Raw genomic sequence first — 23,143 nt, 5'->3', positions numbered from 1 at the left:
TTTTTCTGACTTATGTGAACGAAAAGACACGCATTTGCCCGTTTTCCCATTGGAAATAGTGATATTTTGAAATATCACTGTCCTGGTCACAAAAGCAAAGTTTGTGGGGAATAATAGCCATTTTCTATACTTTTGAGGCATAAGCAATTAGGAAATAACACTTACTACCCAGGAACAAAAAAATAATAATAATAATTGTTACACGGTGTAATAATAATAATAATAATAATAATAGTAAAACTTTATTGACATACAGTATCTACATCAATATGACATAAAGCATGAGCCACACTGCTCAGAACAAACATTAATACAAAGTTTATACAATACAGTTACATATATAGGAAACAAAAAACATGTACATACTTACAGCTTTAATGGTACAACAATATCCCATGACAGACACACCAAGCCAGGCCTGTCTCAATAACAGCTATAACATACTGCTTCCATTAGGTCCCTAGTCCAGGTTTGGTCCCGTGACCCTGTCTCTCCCGTCCACAAACACAGTGTCCACAGCTCCGCTCCCTACAGCGAGTCTGACAGCACTCCTTGCGTGGTGCTGTTGGCAATGTTGGCTCTCTCTGGCCCCATCTGCTGGTTGATATTGATCATGCAGATGAGCAGGAGGAACACCACCATCAGATGATCCACGGCCCCCAGGACCCCGCACAGCGGCTCTGGAAAGACGCCGAGCAGGGAGGAGAGTGACACGACGGCCCCGCAGCAGCACACAGCAATCCTCAGGCAGAAGATCCACACCACCCCACCCATGGTGAACAGCCCCCTCAGGGCGAGGCTGAGGAACAGGGGCATGTCGTAGAGGTAATCCGCAACCTGCACAGAACCAGAGGGCAGCGCAGTGAGCCCTGGTGGGCCTGGAGACTGATCCCCGCACGACTCCGCGCTATTTCACAGTCTCAAGCACTGCAGACCTGTGGATAGGTCTAGGGAAGATTACTCCACTGAAATCTGCAGAGTAGTATAGAGACAACTTCCCACAAATCAGCAGACCAGCGTGCTGATATCATAGATTAATATATATATATAGTGCTCCCCTTTTTATTTTACTGTCTGTCTCTGTCTCAAGAAATCATTAAGTTTTGAAAACACTGAACTGGTGAAGGGCCGTTATACAGGACTTACCATGAAGTAACCGAATTTGTTTCTTAATGAACTGTGAAAGGGAACACTCTATATATACAAGCTGAAATCAATCCCACACATGGGTGGGGTGAATATCAGCTTGTATTTTACAGCAGCCTACAATAAAAAAAAAAAAACGTATGTGTGTGTGTGTATGTGTGTGTGTGGGGGGGGGGGGGTGTAGGTGTATGTGGGTGTGTATGTGCGTGTGTGTACGTGTGTGTGTGTGCAGGTAGGCTGTACTTACGGGGCGGGGCTCTCCAGAGAAGCGTTTATTGTAATCCCTGATGTCTAGCAAGACCTGTCTCTGCTGTTGATCTCTCTGGTTTTCATGAAAGAGGTTGCACAGAATACTCACCTGAATAAAGGAAACAGGGTTATGATGCACTGTATCCTTTAGCACTGGACCAACACTATCGGAACTCCATATGTACTCTATGAATATATCTCACGTGTGAGCTCAGAGCAATTCCAGGTTTCGTTTTAATTAACTTACTTGTTGTCTGCAGAGAGGGCAGCTGATCGCTCCAAGCCACGAGCCATGCCTCCAGTATTCAATTAAACAGGGAGCTGAAAGGAGAATCGCTCTTTGAATATGATGTTGCTTTATCTAATATTCAGGATTGTTTTACGCCAATTGAGGAGCCACTGTCAGGTTAGACCTCATAGTCACCAAGCCCTTAAGACGGGGTGGTGTAGCTGCTCCCCGAAAGCAAGGGAACACATTACAGGTTAGGGTTTCTGACAGTCATCTAAACCTATAAAAGGATCAGTGCCACTGCTACTGATGTCATGTGTTCCTCTCTCTTTCTGTAGAACAACCAATTCAACCAAATTAATCTGGGCAGAGGAAAATTTCTCAAATGTGGGAGCTAACTGATTTTTCTTCCAATGCTATTGCCTTCTCGACCCACACCATGTGTTCACCTAAAAAGTCTTTCCCATGACAGAATCTGAAACGAGGTTGAAGAGGATGCTATTAATGCACAAATATCTACTAATGCACAAATGTTGTTGGGAAGTTAACACTGCAGTTGTCTCTTTGAAGTAGTGCTGCCTGCCGGTTAGGTACCTTGCACTGTATATTGTAAATTACATCATCCTTATTTCCTTATTTCTGCATGATGAAATACTGCCGCACTACCTAATGTGAACAGAACTGCACAACAATGTAAACATCCATTGCAAGTAAGAGCTGTAAGGACTGGCTGACACCTCCCCATTGACCTGCATTATCTTGCTCCAGAGCCTTTATCTCTTTGTGGCTAATTAGCACTCGTCTCTGTGTCCTGGTAACCTGCACACCCTTACAGCATGGATCTGTATTGACGTCAGCCAATGTTCAGTCCTGCTAACCTGCACACCCTTACAGCGTGGATCTGCATTGACGTCAGCCAACGTGCAGTCCTGGAAATCCACATGTCACACAGAGAGGTTTGTTGCTTTAAAAACGGGCCACACACAGTAAAAGAATAACCACGGCTTTCACCCAGTGCATCAGGAAGTAGGTCATAAGAGCAGTTAATCATTCATTCACCATCACACGAGAAAGCAGCAGGAGAGGGGTGTGTGTGTGTGTTATCAAACAGTGCTGGTCACAGAGAAGCAGTTATAATGCAGGGATCTCTTCACTATGGCCAGGATATTTACAGTTATTTTTTACAGATATTTACAGTTTACAGTTGCTATTCAAAAACAGACAACAAACAACTTGTATTTGCGTGACCATAACTGAAATGTCTGCGTAGTTTAGTTTCATTGAAAATGGTTTTAGTCCTTTTGTGATAACACTGTGCTAATGCTGATTTGGGGTAAAGGGCTTTGTGAATCTAGGTAATAGATGAGCCTACCACAGAAGAGGTGTCCGCAGTTCGTTTCCACAGGGAAGGTGGCTGTCTGGAGGCACACGGGGCAGTGGGAGTCATTGTGGAAACACAGCCTGCTGTGTGCGTGTGATTCCTAACCAAAGGAAAAAAAGAATGAAAGTGCATGTCAATGCATTGAATCCACTCCCCTATGCATTTGATTTTCAATGACAGTATAAATTCACAGCCACCAAGGGTTCTATTGTAATGATCTAAACCACAGCGATGTAAATACCGAACTATATTAACCCCGCAGAAGTGAATTATTGACCCCCTTATTAAGATCTGCCACTCTTTCAATTCACTTAAACAGACACCTTCCAGAGTTATAGTAGTGAGTTGGTATGCGTGTGTTCTAGCCCCCATTCTTTGCATCATCTCTTTACTGTTGAAGTAAAATGATATCTAGAGTATACTGTCATTGTACAGCTGATTTAAAAGGTTTAATCATTATGGAGCTGATTTTACAGTACCTTAAAAAGAGTAAACCTCACACTACAAGCTATTATCATTAACCTGCTCACCAAAAACTCTGATCATATACCCTACAACTACTCTGTAAAAACTGATTTTGCAAGGTTGGCAACACTGATAATGGTTTCAGTACCAAAGGAGACGAAACCTTTGGGACAACTTAACTTCACCCAATGAACTACAGAGCTGGAAACCTACTGTAATACTGAACTGTACAACCTGTCAAAGTCTTGTGATTCTTAAACACACAGCAGACAGGCTCCTCCCCCCTCCTGAGAAGGTTTTATTAGTGTGGTTTACCTTTCTCTTTATTAATCTGTCATTGTCATGACCGGAGGCAAAGGCTCTACTCACTTTGTAATTAACAGGCAAATAACAGCAGACGTCTCTCGGAAGGACCATGCTCAGGGTGGTTAGACTTTGTGCTCCTGTGGGGTCTTTAATTAGGTCAGATCTGAAGATAAATAAACACAAATCATCATAAACAAATGCAATTCCAGTAAGCTGGTTGCTGACATATCATATCAGAGCACTGACACCTTGCAGGTATTTGAGTGTTCTGTGGGCATCGGGTGGAGCAAGAGTTTTGAGTACTTAATTTTGTATTTGAAAAATTCATTTAAACACATTAAAAATCTAAAAGTTGCTTTTATCTCAGGAATTCTTGTACACAGAAGCATGATTGAAAGGTGTTCAGATCTGAGCTATTCAATGGTTTGGTGGCATTGACCTAAGGTCAAAGGTCACATGGCAAAGCGTACATAGGTAACAAGAGCTATCCTGAATTGACACATTGTCCTAGGTCTAGGGTACCTCCACGATTCTAGCACTGCAGCTGACCACTGAGACGATGATCAGTGTAGCAGCAGTGCCATCATGTGTGTGAGATTCAGTGTTTATTCTCTCATTCTTGGTCCTGTTCACTGTTAATATACTAGCCTAAGTCAATACACTAGCCTTTCATCCCTGGACATGAGAGAAAAGGCAGCTTTACAAATGGTGTCAACTCTGCATCACAAAATGTGGGTACTGCATGCAACCTCCACAAGAGGGGCCAAGTGGATGAGCTGATGAGATGGGAGAAAATCACATTGCACTGCTTGCTGTGCTACCCCTGCTCTCGGCATGGACAAGGGGATGGGGGGACATACAGGACTTCAGTCTCCAGAGGGACTGAAGTGTCTTCTACCAGCTATTGTGACAAATGAACCACAAAAAAATCATAGAAGTAATAATAATAAAATGGTACAGTATTGGATATAAACAGGTCATTATCAAAAGCATTGCATGTTACAATTGCATAATAAAACTACTGTGCTACAGCCAACTTTAAACACACTGCAAGTGGTATTCAACATAATATGAATAAAAGAACCACACTGTGCTGAAGGAAGAGTTTAATCAACGCTTACCTTGTGCTAGGACCTGAGCAGTGAGTACCCATGAGGTGAAGAGTCTGTGTGAAGGGAAAGAAACTGAGCGGACGCTCTTTCTGGAAAATGCTGCAAGGCAACGTCACTATACATAATGCATTGGACAAACCCAGCAATCATTAACCACACTCCTGACTGCCAGAGGCTACTGCTAATGAGGAAACACATCACGATGAAACGTTGGCTACTCCCATTACAAACTACCCACCAACCAGACTGTTTTCTAAACTGTAACTTACAGTAAGTAAATAAATAATTATATGTATTTATTTCTTTTGGTTAATGACTGACAGGCATGCCAGCTCAAACACTAACCTTGGCCTTGAAAGCTGTATTATGATGACATGACCTAGGAGAGGCCACGGTGAGGTCATGAAATGTTTTTGATGAAGCAATCATGTAATTACAGTTACACAATGAAATGTAATGTGGGGTAAATGAGTGAGCCGCTTCCTGAAATGGAGGTCACTATAACGGCACTGTGGCCGGTAACCCAGAGGTGTAGCTATAAGAACAGAAACATGTTAAAGAGAAGTACTTTTCAATGTCATTTATTTCCCTTTTTATCATGTTTGCAACCATTGGGAACAGTTTCGGGTTCTGAAGCGCCAATATATTATTCACTTTATTCTCTATATTGGTCTTTATCTGGCTTTGAGTTTGCCTAGCACTGATCCGCCCTTCCTCATTCTACCCAAACCATGTGACATTTACCTCTTTTCCGCTGTATAACCAAGCTGGGCGGCTTAGGAGGAGCCTGGTTGTTTTTGCACTGCAGAACCCAATCCGTGCATGACATCATGAGCGATGAGTGCGTGGGGTCACGTGCAGATTAAGCTGTATTAAGAGGCACTGTGTTTGAGTTGAGAATGGTGGATCCAGATATGCTTGTTTTTTTATTCATTTTCGTTCTTCATATATTACCGAATACAACTGAAACGCAACGATGGTCTGATTACACAAAGAGAAGAATGCTTTTCGGAGAGAGCAGTGATTTGGATCTGACGAGCAAGATACTCTGCCTTCAATGTCCCAACGTAATGACGAAAATCATGAACCCCACCCCTGGCCATGACTCCGAGTAGATTCAGGTGTGTAGCGAGGCCAGAGTTTCAGGGTTTGTCTTCACTCGGCTCGACAAATAGCCAGTGGAAAACCACCCCTACTGTGGGAGCCCTAGGCCCTCGAAGGTGCCAGTGGAAAAGTGGGTAAATGTGACTTTTGACCCAACTTACATAGGGAGTTGGGACCAGCAAAGTTGAAAGGCCATTTTGTCACCTGGTTTGACTGGAATCCAGAGGTCAGTTCAGTCCTAGGCAGTTAGAATTATCCAGACAAGCTCACAGCAAGTTCAGCGCAGAGCACAGAGCAGGTGTGATATGCTTCCCCCTCCGCAGATCCTCACAATCAGCCATGAGGAGTCGTTCTGTTTTAAAAGCACATTTTAGTAAACTAAACCAAAGAACCATGAGGTTGTGTAACCAGCAAATACAAATCTGGATTGAAATGATGCAATATCCACTTTTATTTCTTCTGTTTACCTTAGATTTTTTTTAAATAGAAAGCACTCAAGGCCGCATTGCCTCTAGGTTATGTACACAGAATTTCTTTGTGGAAGAGAGGTCACAAAACTTTATCTTTCTACCTTTCCCTTGTCCTGAGCTGCTCTGCCAAGTGTTAGAAACTTTTCACTTGAAAACTCAGTTCACTTAGTTAGTATTTACAGGGATCCTTCAATTGAATAAAATTGAAATTTACCTTTAAACCGTTAAGTAGCAAATGTATTTTTCTTTGGAAAAAATCACAACACAAGCTGCATTTATGTCCTTGGATAGATTATAAATCAATATTTATTCACAGAACAAAATGGAAATCCTTCTTCTTGGCTACAAACTGCAGCATCCTATTTTGAGGGCAGGCAAGTTAGATGTGCCTATAAACAGACCAGTTAAATGTTTTCTATAACTGCAGAATTAACAGGTACATTTACACTTAACCTTTGCGGTTGACAAAATTAGAGTAAGTTATCATAATAGTTAAAGAGCACATTGATATATCATCATCATCTTTCTAGAGCGCCTTTCATAGTGGACCACCATCACAAAGTGCTTTACAAGATACAAAACTAGGGTGTGTGAACTATGCATCAGCTGCAGAGTCACTTACAACAACGTCTCATCTAAAAGACAGAGCACAAAGAGGGTCACACAATGAGTCAATAGCTGAGCTGGGATTTGAACTGGGGACCACCTAGTTATAAGGCCTTTTTCTTTAACCACTGGACCACACAGCCTCCCATCAATAAAACACACAGATGCCAGTTAAAAAATGCTCCAAAAAATTACAAAGTAGCCAATCCTCAGTGAGGACAATGGCACTTAATGAGTGAAACCATTAATGACAATTTATAACTTAAATAAGAAGTCAACTGCATGCTGACCTGTGTGGCACTTCAACGGTTAAATGCGTGAGCCCCACCTCCTATACACGTAGCACAACAGTCACCTGGGCTACTTCTACCTATCGCCATATAAAAGCAATATACCGGCCCCAGCACTACCTTATTGGTTAAAAATTAGGAATGCTCGCGTCAATCTATACTAATGTTTATGCATTAGTACAGGGCAGCCAAGTCACAATACACACGCACACATTTGCCCCTAACCAATCCGATTTCACTGGGTAGTCAACGCTAGTTGCGTACACCGTTCATTCACGGTAGGACAAAACATAGGAGGTTACGTAATTTTACAAAAAAAAAAAACACTCTCAGGTGAGGTCAGCAGCGGTGTTGGGGGGTTAAAATTACTGTTGACAGGTGTAGAGGAGAGAACATAAAACAAGAAATAATGGAAGTAAACAAAACGGTGCTATGCGAGAGCCTTATTATTTGGGTAAGTGTACTAAGGTTATGAATTAGAATCGCTGTAAACGCGTATCTATGTGCAAACGGACGTCGATGGTTTGCAGTTTGCTTCGGTTTGTCAAGAATTCTCCTTCCGCAGGTGTTAGCGGTTACACTAGATTACAGTTCCGCTACAGGTAAAGAATACAACCAAAATGCATTGCCTAGAAACTATTATCGTCAATTAATCATTTGAATTGTTAATAAAACGTAGGATATGTTCTCTTTGCGTGTTTTGAACGATGTCACGATCTGGATGGTAAAGATCCAGATTAATAGTAATAAAAATAATTAAAAAAAAATGTGTGTTACCTTAGCAACTGAATACTAAAAAAAAAAAAATCTTTTTTTATGATTAGCGCTGCGTTGTTGCTGTGTGTAGATCGTATTTATTTATTTTTTATTTTATTTTATTTTATTTTTTCCACTTTGACTCTGTAAAACTCGCCTTTCTCCAAACCACCACACTACAGTCACTTCCTGTGCAGAAGGTACGACTCAGAGCTTCCCAGCCGCATTATTGCTGGAGTCCGCAAGGGGATCAGATACGATATACATCATATATTATATTAGTTTAATGGTCTTCGGTTCTGAGTGTACCTGTATGTGCTTTGCAGTGCTGAAACAGTAAAGGGTTACGCGAAATTAGTTAGGGCAGGGGGTGAAATACAGTATCGCAGCCCAAAAAAAAGTAGCCTATTTAAAATGAATTGAAAAATCCATGGCCAGTTCAACAATTCCCAGACTATCTGAACTCCCCAGTTTATAATTTCTAGGTGGTTTATAATTTCTAGGTCAGAAAGCACAAAGACCTTGACGTGCTGTCACTGTTAACTGCTCCAGTCCTGTTAGTACTGGATTCAAGGACACTGTGTTAACAGTTCTTCATTTGATCTACAGGCTGATTGACCTGCAGCTCATATGTATCAATACTATTTTTTTGGGTTGCTACACCTAGTTCAGCATCTGAAGATAACTTGATGGCCATTTAAAATAGGTCAAGTGATCTAGGTTTTATTTAAAATGCTATGGGTTTGTTTTTCAGATTACTTTCTTGTTTGCAGAAAGAGAGGTCAGGTTTCAAGCTCATGTAGGACAATGCGCTGTTACTGTTAGCGTACATAAAGAGAATATCCTGTGCATACTTCCAGATTGTGTGTCAGCTTTGCACCTCCTCAGTTTCCAGATGCAGCAGCAAGCTTATTCTTATCCACAGCAGGAACCCCCATGACCTAGACAACTTGTACCGTGGGCTAAGCTGTCACTAGTCAGTCTTCATTCAGTTAGCCTCTATGCATCTTGCTGTATTCAGATATTAAATAGGTGCAGCCTCTAGCATTCAAGCTGCCGTGGCAAAACGTTTTTTTTTTTTTGCTGAGCTGTAATGTTGGTGTCTAAAAAGAGTTTCAAATGTGTAAGCAAGTAAACAATACAAAGAAGCAAAAAAAAAAACTTGAAAGGAAAATGCATGTATGAACCTGTATATCAGCATGTCAGATGTCATCGCTTGTGTTTACTTTCAGTTTAAGGACGGTCCTTTTTCAGGAGGTTAACACTGTGTATCCCAGTCTCAGGTTTCTGGTTGCCAGGCTGTCTCCTTTTTTTTCTTAAGAATGGTAGTATCAAATGTGATCACAGTAAGCTTTTAATATGGTAATCTGAACCATGCACAACTCAACTGTTTGGTAATATTGGATAATAACAGTAGGACTGGAGGAAGTACATGTGTAAACAGTTTGCACCATCTCTATACTCCAGTGGACAGCCGGATGGGCATTGTGATTCCAGTTTGCTTTTGACAAACTCTGATGCCAACAGTAGGCTGGGTGATATATTGCTATAGCCTACAAGGAGTGTTTGAAAAGTGCAGCTCGTGGATGGAAGTTAGACGCTTATTGCATAGTCGTTAATAGGCATTCCTGGCTATTTCTGTGAACTGACTTGGGCTCCCCTGAGCTTTCCCTGTTTGTGGTTTACCAAATTCAGCTCTTCTGTAACCAATTTTACATTTTTACAAGGGTGAACTTTTGTAACTGCTTCTCGTTCCTTTTTCTAGTTAGAGACCTTCAACACCCCTTCACCATGTAAGACTGTACATGATCTCACCAGTGGAGTGGCAATGGCACAGGCTCTTCATCAAATGTAAGCTCCCTCCATATCTTTTGTGTACAGTATTAGTGCAGGGATGGAAATAAGACTCTTGTTGCATAGCACTCACCATTCCAGTTTTTACTGTGAGCTTGATTAGCCACAGTGTGCAGTATATGTAACCAGCGCAGCTGTGTCCTATTAAGCTCACAGTAAGACCAGAAATGGATCAAACAGCTGTGCAGTGGGTCTTATTTCCAACCTTGGAGTGAGTTCTATATACAGATGATGTGGTAAGCTTAGTTTCTGATCACCCTGTGTGTGTGTGTGTGTGTATGTCTATATATATATATATATATATATATATATATATATATATATATATATATATATATATATATATATATATATATATATATTAAATTTATGTTGCATTCCATGTCAATTTCAACTTTCACAGAGACCCCTCCTGGTTTAATGAAACATGGCTGAGTCGTATTAAAGAGGATGTCGGTGACAACTGGAGACTGAAGGTAGGGTTTCAAATATGGTAGTCAATGTCTTTACACACTCACAAATGCTTTCACAAACACACAATTACCCATTGAGAGCACTGAAGATCTACGGACGGCTTCCGTTCTCGCTGACAAGCCTGTCGGCTCTTTTTACCTGCCGAACATAAGCAACAAATGTACAGCTTCCAAAAAATAGGAGCCCGGCTAGGCTCTGCTACTGCTAAAATTCAAAAACAGGCATATTTCTGTTGCATTATTGTTGTATTCATTTATGTTATTGAGGAAGTCAAAAATTAGACCGGGCTGATGTATGCACTTGTTAATTATATCATTAATGCTGGCCCTGGTAAAAGTAATAATAATAATAATAATAATAATAATAATAATAATAATAATAATAATAATAATAATATTAACTGTAGCATCTCCGCTGTGGTTAAGCCCTCTGAACTGTGAGCTCCAGAGAATGTCAGTGTTTGTCATTGAGGAAACTCTGCTCTGTTTTTGCTTAGGTGAACAACCTCAAGAAGGTCCTGCAGCTGCTCGTGGATTATTACAACGAGGTAACCCCAGGGCCGCCTCTTTACTTTTAAACTTGTATTCTGGAATGCACTGGCACCCTTTGCATTATTGACCCTTTTAAATCCTTACACATTCAGACATCCACCAGCTGTTCTGTTTCAGAGGTTCTTTTCAGATATCATGTCAGAGCTGTCTCCGTACAGGTTCTGGCACAGCAGGTCTCGGAGGTTCTTTTCAGATATCATGTCAGAGCTGTCTCCGTACAGGTTCTGGCACAGCAGGTCTCAGAGGTTCTTTTCAGATATCATGTCAGAGCTGTCTCCGTACAGGTTCTGGCACAGCAGGTCTCAGAGGTTCTTTTCAGATATCATGTCAGAGCTGTCTCCATACAGGTTCTGGCACAGCAGGTCTCAGAGGTTCTTTTCAGATATCATGTCAGAGCTGTCTCCGTACAGGTTCTGGCACAGCAGGTCTCAGAGGTTCTTTTCAGATATCATGTCAGAGCTGTCTCCATACAGGTTCTGGCACAGCAGGTCTCAGAGGTTCTTTTCAGATATTATGTCAGAGCTGTCTCCGTACAGGTTCTGGCACAGCAGGTCTCAGAGGTTCTTTTCAGATATCATGTCAGAGCTGTCTCCATACAGGTTCTGGCACAGCAGGTCTCAGAGGTTCTTTTCAGATATTATGTCAGAGCTGTCTCCGTACAGGTTCTGGCACAGCAGGTCTCAGAGGTTCTTTTGAAAAGAAACACGGTGACTGCTTTTATATAACTGTCCGTTCTGTTTCGCACTTCTCTGTGTGTATTTTCCTTATGCTGGTTGGGATGTGCTGCACTGAAGGTGTGTCAGCATATGCAGATGCCCAGTCAGTCAGTCAGTCAATCCATTCGTCTGCATGTCTTCACGTTTATTCCAGAGAAGTGCTTATTCAGTTGATATGAAGGCATTCTGTAGCTTATTGAGATTATCTGGGGGTAAGTAAAGCACTCTGTTAGCTGCATGGCAGATGTAATGAGATGTTTAAACTCACGCACAGATTTTGTTTTTCCAGAATACATTCAGATTATCATGACCTTGGAGGAATCGGTACAGCATGTTGTTATGACAGCAATTCAAGAGGTAATTGTAATGCTAAAGAGGTCTTCCATAATTATATGGTTTCTTTAAAGCCTTGGTTATGTCACCTTAAGTCCATCTTTTTGATGAAGTAACAACAGGTGATTTAGCTTTTGTCTTAAGTACCACCTATAATATAGCTGCCTCATAACGACTGGAGCTATCTACCTATTGTGTTTTTAGTGTGACACCGTGATTTACATTATATTAAAATAAGGAGGCGTCCGACCCATTCGGTTGTTTCACAGGGAATCTCTTTTGTCTGTTTTTTAGCTGATGAGCAAGGAAGCCATGGCTGCTTTTGGAACTGAAGTATCAGGGGATTGTGAGCAGCAGGTAATAGTCTTGGGATTCAGCAGAGAAGCATGCAGAGGATAGCAGTGTTGTGTGTGTTTTTTTTTTTATTTCATTTGAACAACGCTGAGCTTACTGAGCCAGCCAGCCAGTTCACGGTGATGTCCAAGGGCTCACTGGTGTACAGTGCTCTGTGATCTTTCCGCCAGGCTGCCTGTACCCATCTCTGGCATCTGTAAATGACTCTTTGTAGTTTGATTGGCAATTGAGTAACAATGCCAAGAGCCAGGCTAGCTTTCTCTGTTGCTCTGTAGAGTTCTGCTTTTAATGTATAGCGCTTGAGTCTCTGTTAAATTTTAGAATGAACATGTGAGTTAAACTTTTATTTTTATTCACAACAACAGTCAGGGAACTTGTCATGAATACCACTTCATTTTATTCATAAAAGCATTCTGTGAATAATGCAACAGTACATCGAGCTGTCTAACCTGCTGTTAATGTCCCACAATGTTTCAGCTGAAGAAAGCTCTGGAGGAGCTGGCTGAAGCCTTAGCAGAGAAGGACGAGCTTGCTCAAAGGTGTCAGGAGTTAGACATCCAGGTGGGTTTGCTGTAACATTTTAATTTACTGACAAGCACAGCAAAGTCCATTGTCATTACTGCACTGTTTTCTGACAGTGAATGTCTGAGAGTACAGTATATTAAAACATTTAAAGAAAGGGTTGTTAGCACTACATACTCATGTTTAAAAAGTTAGAATTAAAAGGCAGACCTAGTTTAGAATACAGAAGCAGGTTTAGCACTTGCAAACTGATTTTGGTTTGATTCCATGCTATTTATAGCTTTCAGATTTCACATGCTATTTTGGTGATCAATGAATGGTTCTGAAATAATAGTCCTTTTTATTTATTTATTTCATACAGGGGTGTTGTGGGAATTTGCATAATAATATATATATTTTAGGTTTTTATTTGTTTGTTAATGAAACATAGTTTTGCTGGGACTAATTTCAACAGATTCTGTAAATTGACATTTCCAGGAAGAGACAGAGGGTAAGTTTCCATACCAAAATGTAGCTGCAGCATGAGAATTGTACCTAACAAACAGTTAATCCCAGTATGCTCCAGCTCTATGAGTGCATCTAACATGTTTGGGGGTGGAGGGAAGGGTTGCTAAGTAACTAAAACCACGAGATCTAAAACCACGATACTTACTAACTAACCCCCCCCACCCCACCCCACCACCACACACACACACACACTTGATCAAGCCAGTTCAGAAGATGTATGTCTCTGTATTGCTGTCCTTCTCTATATATGCTCTAATGATACTTACAGTAAAACCCTAGACCCCCCCCACCCCACCCCACCACCACACACACACACACACTTTCTGCTCAACACAGGCTTGGTGTTCTTTCCTATGCATGTTTCCCCTCCAAGGCGGAGTCTTCAAGCACATGACTTGTAGCATTGTCATGTAAGGCTTTATGTCAACTTCATTCAAAGCTGCTGGGGTTTTGGATTCAGAATTTATGATTTTCACTTCTCATATTACATAGCAGTTGTATTTCTTTATAACCTGTAGTATAAAGTACTAATTAAACTTTCAGTAAAACCCTAGAACTGCAGTACTGTCCACAGCCCTGACGCATCATGCCTATCCTTTGTGATGCAGACTCGAAGCAGCGAAGGACGATTACCGAATCCACTGCGAGGAGCTGGAGAAACATTTGATCGAGGTGCAACACCGCAATGATGAGCTGACGAGCCTGGCAGAGGAGTCCCGAGCCCTGAAGGACGAGCTTGACGTTCTGAGGTAAGGAGGCAGGGAGCGGAGGAAGGAACTCATCACGGGCTGCTTTAGATTGTGTGCTGCAGCATGCAAAGTGCAAGCACTGCTCTGAAACAAGTCTGATATTTTGCAAGAGAAACTTCTTTAGATTCCAGACCCACTGGGAATTATGTTTGTAGAAGATGTAAAGAGTGCTTCTCTGCAAAGTGGAATGTGCATTGAGCTTGATGTTTACTGCCGAACTAGCTACATGGAGAAAGTAATCTAAAGAAAAGCAAAAGAAAAATACATTATTAGAAATATGTATGTTTGTGTGTGAAGAAGAAAAGTAAATGATAAACAGATAACTGATAGTATGGTTTTCTGATTTAAGGAATTGATTTAGTCTCTCTCTCTATATACATACTCTATTTAAACTTACATTGAATTACACACTGTTTTATATCCAATGTCTATCTGAAACTAAGAAAAGATATTGCAGCGAACACTTTGCTGTACAACTTGCATGAGGACCACCAAGGCTAACCCTTCAATTTTTTCTGTCTGCCACTCCAGGAGCTGCTCTGACCGGGCAGTGAAGCTGGAGGCATCAGTGGAGGGTTACAGGAAGAAGCTGGAGGATTTGGCCGACCTGCGCAGGCAGGTGAAGTCTCTGGAGGATAAGAACTTGACATACATGCAGAGCTCATTGAGCCTGGAGGAGGAGCTGAGGAAAGCCAACGCAGCGCGGGCACAGCTGGAGACGTACAAGAGACAGGTGAGGGTCAAACGCAATATCATCCCAGATGGCTTTACTGCTGTGTCAACGATGACGTATGCTAACAAGGAAAGTTTTGTTTCTTGTAAAAGGTTCACGAACTACACAAGAAGCTCTCGGACGAATCAAGGCGGGCTGATAATTTGGCATTTGAAATGAAGCAGTTTGAAGAAAAGTATGACACTTTGCTGAAAGAGAAGGAGGTGTGGCTGAGTTTTAATAATTAAATGTAGTTTTGTTATGGTGTTTATTACAGTGTTACACTATCACATAGAGAGTCACATGAACACAAAGTTCATTTTATAATTTTCATGGTTTCACCAACAGAGGCTGATCATTGAGCGAGATTCTCTTAAGGAAACAAACGAGGAGCTGAAATGTGCACAGGTGCAGCAACACCAGTTATTGCAAGCAGGTACAGTGTATCTCTGCAGAAAATGTGGATGTAAAATTCTCCTTAAGTTAAAGCACGATAAAAATAAACAATGTTTACATCAAAGGTGTGTTGAAAAGGAAACTCAATTATGCACGTGTTCCAGTGAATGCAAGAAAAAATAAAATAAAATTACCCACATCCAATGAATATTGCACTGAAATTGACATTTCTAATTGAAGGCATAATTCCTGCTGGGAGTCCCAGTCATGACACCTTTGCAGCTGAGATTCTGCCTATCGAGTACAGGTAAGCGATTTTATCTGGTTTATGTGGTAGTGTATGGGGAGAGTTAGCTCTTCATTACCTGATAGGATGCTTAGTTAACAAGTTAATAAACTCCTATTTTAAAAAAGCAGAAGTTCATTTCAAGACTGGAGTAAACGTTTTGGAAATATGGCCCTTTAAGTCTCAACCTTTGTCATTGAATGAATTGGTTTTCTATTAGTAAGTCCCTGTGATAGGATGTTTTCTGAAACTTGAATAAAGGATACTATTTAAAGGTCCTCTGCACCTGTAGACCATTAGTTTACTATTGCTTTCCCTTTTCAGAGAGAAGTTCATTCGCCTGCAGCATGAGAACAAGATGCTGCGCGTGCAGCAGGAGGGCTCTGAGAACGAGCGCATCACAGCTCTGCAGGGGCAGCTCGAGGAAGCGCACCGCAGGAGGAGCGAGCTGGAAACAGAGAACAGGTCACCTCACTACGAAGTGTGGGACGGGATGCGCACGGATTTCCATTGAGAGTTGAAGCTGGTTCAAATTTAAGTCTTGAGACAGTGGTGCGAGAGCAAGAGCTGAGCAAAATTCAACTCGGAAATGGCGCTCATGGACGGTTGCATGACTGAAGTATGAACCAGCATTTGCCTGGCACTCTCTGCTATTACCAAAAAGTAGCAAGTTCTTCCGGGGTTAAGAAGTGTTGAGGAGTCCTGTGATCTGCTCCAAATAAGAGCTGGAATCTCTTGGGTGTGCGCTTTGTACTGCTTAGCCTTGGCTTGGGATTATAGTTACAGACATTACAAAATCAAATCATATCACAGCCAGTTGTGCAACGTCTGGTGACGCACCTCATTCTTTGAAGGGTGACCAAGCTGTTTCTGTTTTCTGTTTTTAGGTTGAACCAGGAGCGGATCTATGAGTTGCAGCAGCAGGTAGAAGACCTCCAGAAAGCCCTGCAAGGACAAGGAGCTAAAACTGAGGATGTAGGTGAAGTATTGTTGCATATGTACTGTATGGTAAAGGTCAAGGTCTTTTCGCAATTGTGCATTAGTAGCTTTACTTACTAATAAGACATTTTCAAGTAAAATGGAAACATAACTTTTAAATGGAATTCTCTCTTGTCTATCTGTCTGTCTGTCTGTCCTAATTAGTTACTAAGATTAAAAGTGTATCTTGTGTCAGTGGCCCTGGTGATTATTGTACTTGTGACCTTGTTAATTTTTTTCTATTTATCTCTCTTTAAGATTGCATACTGAAGGATTATTATGTCTTTTGTTTTATGCAGTCCAACCTGAAGAGGAAATTGGATGCCCATATGTAAGTAAAAATCAAATTGTACATGCTTTTAAAATAGTAGTACTCTGCAGTGCATGAAAGAAGCTGCATGACTAAAACACTTCATTGAACTTTCTGTGCTTTAATAAAAAATAAAAAAACCTGCTGTCAGTCCATCACATTGAGCAATTGCTGTACGTTATCACTAGAGACTGCATTGAGAAATGGTTTTTTTGTTTGTTTTTAAAATAAATCCCAGATTTCTAACTGTGTTAGTTAGCTGGTAGTTTGCTTATTTCTTGCAGGATAATTCAAACCTTGTCACCCTCTCTAACTGAGATGAATTTGCTGCTTTTTAAGTCATACAAAGCTCTGTGTTTCCTCTGCTTGAGCTGCACTGGGCTCCAAATGTACTAAGCAGCATGAGTGGTGTCGGTGTCCGATTCTAAACATAAAACACTTGCCCTGGTTGCAGCGTAGGACTACACTAAGCTTCCCAGTGAAACTCAGGACTTGGGACTAGATGACCTTATGCTGTCATCATCCCAGAAGATCCCCCTTAGGACCCAGGACACGTCGGAAATAAAAATGAGTTTTGGCTGAGTGTTTGCGCTGACTACGGGCACAGCACAAAAGCTGCCGAACTGTTGGCACTTCCATTTATATATATATATATATATATATATATATATATATATATATATATATATATATATATATATATATGAATAGAATCTGAAAAAGACAAAAGACAAAATCTCTTACCAGCACAGTGATATGTGCAGTGGAGAACGTTCACATTTTTTTTTCTTTTCTTTTTCTTCTTAGGGTACAACTTCACGAAGCAAAGGATGAGATAATGAAGAAAAAAGAACTTATTGAGGACCTTCAGCCTGAAATTATGCAGAGCTGTAGGTTTCAGTCAAGCAAATAAAAAAAACAAATGTGGCTCTACCAGGTGTAACTGGAACAGCTTGCATGAATGGGGCAGCCTAAAACTAGAGAGCTTTGGGCTGACCCTGAATAAACCTTCAATGATCGTAGCAGAATGACATCACGCTGTGCGATTGGACGGGGTGGAGGTGGGGAGTGCTAGGAATGCATTTAAATTCCTGCCATGGGTCAGAACTGGGTATGTGCAAGCAAGTGCCTTTTATTACAAGGGAAACCATCTCTCCAGTACAGCACTGCCCTATTTGGTACAAGATTAAATGGTTTCCCTGTGTTTTTCACCTGCTAGCACTGAAGACTGACGAGCTGCAGGCCGCACTGCAGAAGAAAGATGAAGACATGCGAGCGATGGAGGACAGGTACAAAATGTACCTGGAGAAGGCTCGCAACGTAAGCATGGCTTTTAATAAGATTAACGTTAATGGCATTTGGAGTAGAAAAGTGTCTTAAGAAAAGCACCTCGCTAGTTAAGCACCGGTACATTTAATGCTGGCACAAGATTGCATTTATTTAAATTGCTTTTTGTAATTGCTTTTATTATTATTATTTTCTGCTTTCAGTTGTAGTTGATAATTGTACTACAATAAATAAATAAAAGTACACTTTTGCTGAACAACATTTGTGTCTTTACCCAGATAATACGAGCTCTGGATCCTAAGCTAAATCCAGCTTCGGCAGAGATCCAGTCCCTTAAGAACCAGCTGACGGAGAAAGAGAAGAGGATCCTCACCCTGGAGGTAATTCTCATTTTATTTGCAGCCCCAATTGCATTGTATTGTTCTGTTCTGTTCTGTTTCACAGCCCTGGGTTGATCCAGGCTTGTTACATTTACAGATTGCCACGATGCTCACATTGGTTGAAACTTCAAACACCATCTTCTGTTTCACCTTTCGGTGTAAAACTTGACAAGTGTGCCTGCAGAGTGCATCTCCAATGTATTGAAAGAATACCAAATTAGAGCTGCACAGTGTCACAGACTGTATGAAAGAATCTGTACCTGAGGTAGTTGCAGAACTGCTCTTGTACTGTCTGTTCTTTGAAAATGGATTACTGTTTATTAGAGGCTGAAGCATGACTGTTTGATTCTCGTTCCATGCAGCATGAATGTGAACAAGCGAAACGACGAGAATATGAGGAGAAACTTCTAGTGACTGCTTGGTACAACAAGGTAGGGTATCATTTATTACATCTAAATTGAATCGTATATATATAAAAAATATATAAAAAATAAAATAAAACACCTATTGCACTAGAAAATGATATGCATCTAATGTACGTGTACGGCTAGTATCCTAGACCCTGATTAGTTCTATCCTTGGACTGTCTTAGCTAAGTTAGCATTGCGTAGTCCAATATCAGTGCTAACCTGGGTCTGTAAAACCAGCTCTTGAAGTATATTACTACTGATACCATGGATGCCAAGTTTTATTTTCCTCTCACAAAAATGGGGACTGAGAATGGGGGGCCTTGAAGCAGTCAGATGTGCATTTTTGTTTTTTAAAGCATTAGACAGTCTGCTGAGGAAAGCTGCCCTAACATGTTGCCGTCTGTTTGGTAGAGTGTGAGCTTCCAGAAGCTGGCAGTGGAGTCAAGACTGTCAGGGCGAGGAGGCAATGGCAGTGGCAGTGTTACACCCGCGGGACAGTCTTTCTTAGCTCAGCAGCGGCATGTTACCAGCTCCAGGAGAGCCCTCTCCGTGATCGTGCCTGCAAACACCTCCAAGTAGGGCAGGCCTGGCTCGTGAAACCCATCCACTCAGGTGCCCTTAAATACAGCAAGATCTCTCACGGGGACGGGACTGCATTTACTGCTCCTGCCTGTTGTGTTGTTTGCTTGTGAAACAGAGCTTGACACTTCCTCCTCAAGTCCAGTCGTGGCCAGCATCAGGTATCTCTCAAGTCTGGTCTGTGTTGCTTGATATTTATTTCACACAACTCAATCCAGTGGCTGAGACAGTAACAGTGATGAGCTGCATTTCCTCTCTGCATCTTGTGATCATTAGACTATCGGGGGTAATGTTATGAGCTTGTGCTTTTTATCTGCTTAAATGTTGAATGGTTAACTTAGAAGGTAAACAATACTGGAAATCCAAATTTTATACACAGTTTGCAGTAAAATAAAATTAAAAATTAAAAAAAAAAAAAAAACTGAAACGATATACATTATAATCCTATGTCCCTTTTTGCAAAAATAAAAAAATAACAAAATTAAATATATTCCAATGATATTATTATATCAGCTAAGCTGAATAAGTTGGTTCAATAAAGATGGCTAAAATAATGTTAAATAAATAAAATAATACATTTTAGTATTTGTATACATTGAGTAAAGCTCAATGTATACAAAGTGTTATACAAAAATAAAAATGTTAGCTTTTCTCTTCTCCATTTTATATAAAATTTAAGTTTTCCTCCTTTTATGTAAGCGAATTCAGGTACGTGATTTATTGTTAATAAATGTGAAATCTTTTTTTTTTTTTAGTTTACCACCTTCTAGTTTATAGGTGGAATATGAACTCAACACACATTTCCTATAGCCTTTTAATGGCAGATCTGTACAAAAAAAAATATGAAAAGTTTAACCTTGCGGTTTCATTTTTCTTTTGAATGAAGAAGTGATTCAGTAGCGAACCAGGGGGTGCTAGAGATCTGTTTGTTGACAGTGAGACACTGGTCTGCAGTCTATAATAATATAGCAGTACTTTTTATAATAGGGATATCAATGTGTGTTCATTTCCTATCAGAGTACTGTACACATTGTCTTTATTTTCCAACACTAAGCTAGTAAAATTTGTACAATAGTTTATATTGCAAGCAAAGCACTGCCAAAAAAATATACTCAAAATCACTGAATCACTGAATCACCAGCACCGTTTAAACAAATGGCAGCAAATAACAGTGAGCATGCCGTTTCTACTGTGGAAAACCAAACCAAAAAGCCTGTTTGTTTCTTAAGCAGTGGCGTGTCTTTGCAGTTTATTTAGTGCATATTCAAAGCATTTCAAGTGTCCTAAAAGTTCATTTTGCCTATGTTCTGAGGGCTATTGAAAAGCCACGAGTTGGTGAACAAGTTAACTCTGCGCACGCACACACACACACATTTGTGTCGTTTGGTGCTCAGATGAAGCACCCTGTTTACGTCACGTTTGCACAAGGCTTCTAGAGGTGTTCCTGACTCTTCAATACCACTGTTTACATAATAATAATAATACATTGACATTAAAGTTGACTATGTATTAGCTCGCTGAAATACCTTTCCTGCACACTTGATTTGCAGAAGTTCAAGTCTAGTCATCTGATGTGTTTTGTTTGTTTTTACATATTAGAGCTGTGCATTGTATCTGTGTAAATGATATGTCATACTAAATAAATAAATAAATTCCTGAACAAATAAAAAGATTATTAAATAAATAAATACACAAATATATGAATAAATGAATAGAGTTTTTTCCAAGTGTCCCTCTTGTCCGTGTGGCTGGATATAGGGATCAATACCTTTTTGAAGTTTGATGATTCTGTAGTCTTCCTAGCATGGTTTCATTAGAAAAACAATTGCCTACTGTTTAAAAATAAATAATAATAATAATAATAATAATAATAATAATAATAATAATAATAATAATAATAATAATAATAATACAAATGTGTGTGTGTGTGTGTTGTTTATGCAGGAGTGCAGACTCGATAAAGAAACTCCTATACTGTGAGTTTGGTGATGTGCATTCTTTTTCATATTTTTTTTTTAGTAAGGGAGAACACTAACTGTTCTAAAATAAATGTAAATTGATGATGGTAAAACTGACATTCTGCAGTCCGTCCCCCCGACACACCTTTGTACAGGCATCCTCGCTTTCATATGCTTTTATGAACAGTACAGGCTTGCCACCAGGCTTTGTGTTACCTGTTGTGCAACTTGTTGCATGTGATTTAGTGCGTGGTGGATTATGCACTTTGTACTGCACTGCAGTCTCATTGAATACGCCTTTATTTCTCTGAGGCTGGACTTTCATATCACTTTGAACTGCTCCTCTGAGCACCATGCAGCGATATGTGGATAGGACACTTGATTTCAGGAAGGATTGAGCTTTTGCATTGCTTTAATATGTTGGTAGTGTCTTTTAGAAGGTCAACTTTGAATCTTCTTTGTGTATGTAATGTGTGCAGTTTCTTAATTGTACAGGATTGCACACATGGTGCTGTTTTGTGAATTAATTATGGATAGGAGGATCAGTTTTATTTTTATTATACCTTGAATGATGGGGATTAATAAATTAATTGACTGACACTTAGAAGGCTACTTTGGGATTTTGTTTGTGATGCTGCAGAATACTATGCAAACAATTTTATACATATATAATAGAAAAAATGTGTCTCATACTAAATAAATTCAGGAAAGAAATAAGTACTTAAACTTTAAAATGTCATGGGTTTCGAATTCCCCCATCTTTCAAAACTATTTATATCTGTTATATTAAATGTTTTCTTACTGAATGTTGTATTTCTGCCGTTCATGGATCTACACTTGTCCTTAGGTCTGTGTTTTCTGAATGATTTTGATTGGAGCTGGGGGGGGAAGGAGGGGTTGACACAATTTTGCACTAGTTCTGGATTTTTCAGGGGTTTTTATTATTGTAAATCTGTAAGTCACATTCATTGCAATAAAATTGATTTAAAACAACTGCACTAGTCGTGGTTTGTTTTTTTAATATGGTAACACAGCAACCATTGTACAAAATCAATTATATTTTACCAAGTTAATATACTAAGTTAAAACTTACTTAAGAATCTGTTTAAAAATATATATTTTTGTACAAATGTTTTCTTTGCTCTGTAGCCTGCTCCTTCACTGGCCTCATGAATTTCTTGTCAGCTCGTCCAGTATCCATATGCTCTAAATGTCTTCCAACCTGACAATGCTTTCAGTAGGGTTTGGAGGATAAACTGACCTTCGAACTAATGGTGCAATTTGTACTTGAATACACTTGGATGGCAAGCAAGCCAACCGCATGGCTCTTTAGGACTGATAGCAGATTACATGGTTTTATTTTTAGTTAACCGCATGAATCATTACTATTACATAGGGTTATAATGTTTCAGCTGCAATAAAATGAAATAAATGCCTCTAACATAAAAAACAGAGGTAAGTGGTTATTTTATTTATTTTCAAATGTAAGATGTATCCACCTTCACAACCCAATTATAATCTATTCAAAATATACCACTCACGTTGGCCAGAATGGAAATGTTTGGAAATGAATTACGTGGTTTCCTGTGGGAATCTGTTAACGCACGTAACTTCCTTTTGTGGATCCTGTCTTTTGAACCGGGCCCTACAGAATTTGACCTCAACGCTTTTAC

The 23,143-nt window shown here is 40.1% G+C and overlaps 2 protein-coding genes across 2 annotated transcripts; one reads left to right on the top strand and one right to left on the bottom strand.

Moving 5' to 3' along the window:
- Positions 1–217: 217 nt before the first annotated feature.
- On the bottom strand, positions 218–4,993 carry LOC121327370 (E3 ubiquitin-protein ligase RNF170-like). The gene is made up of 6 exons (XM_041271351.1): positions 4,898–4,993; positions 3,840–3,939; positions 2,997–3,105; positions 1,643–1,716; positions 1,394–1,504; positions 218–837 (listed from the first exon to the last, which is right to left on the bottom strand). The coding sequence occupies exons 1-6, from the start codon at positions 4,927–4,929 to the stop codon at positions 529–531; spliced, it is 735 nt and encodes a 244-aa protein (XP_041127285.1). The 5' UTR covers positions 4,930–4,993; the 3' UTR covers positions 218–528.
- A 2,656-nt stretch (positions 4,994–7,649) lies between these two features.
- On the top strand, positions 7,650–22,453 carry LOC121327059 (protein Hook homolog 1-like). The gene is made up of 22 exons (XM_041270852.1): positions 7,650–7,812; positions 9,880–9,965; positions 10,372–10,444; positions 10,939–10,989; positions 11,152–11,225; positions 11,341–11,540; positions 11,927–12,066; positions 12,337–12,399; positions 12,874–12,968; positions 14,034–14,174; positions 14,706–14,907; positions 15,000–15,110; positions 15,235–15,322; positions 15,523–15,589; positions 15,893–16,033; positions 16,456–16,543; positions 16,846–16,877; positions 17,664–17,746; positions 18,076–18,176; positions 18,422–18,523; positions 18,886–18,954; positions 19,345–22,453. The coding sequence occupies exons 1-22, from the start codon at positions 7,768–7,770 to the stop codon at positions 19,510–19,512; spliced, it is 2,220 nt and encodes a 739-aa protein (XP_041126786.1). The 5' UTR covers positions 7,650–7,767; the 3' UTR covers positions 19,513–22,453.
- The last annotated feature ends 690 nt before the right edge of the window (positions 22,454–23,143 follow it).

The sequence above is a fragment of the Polyodon spathula genome, chromosome 14, assembly GCF_017654505.1.
Source record: "Polyodon spathula isolate WHYD16114869_AA chromosome 14, ASM1765450v1, whole genome shotgun sequence".
Lineage (NCBI taxonomy): Eukaryota > Metazoa > Chordata > Actinopteri > Acipenseriformes > Polyodontidae > Polyodon > Polyodon spathula.
Note: the sequence above shows the minus strand (reverse complement) of the source record. Positions and strands in the feature narration are given on the sequence as shown.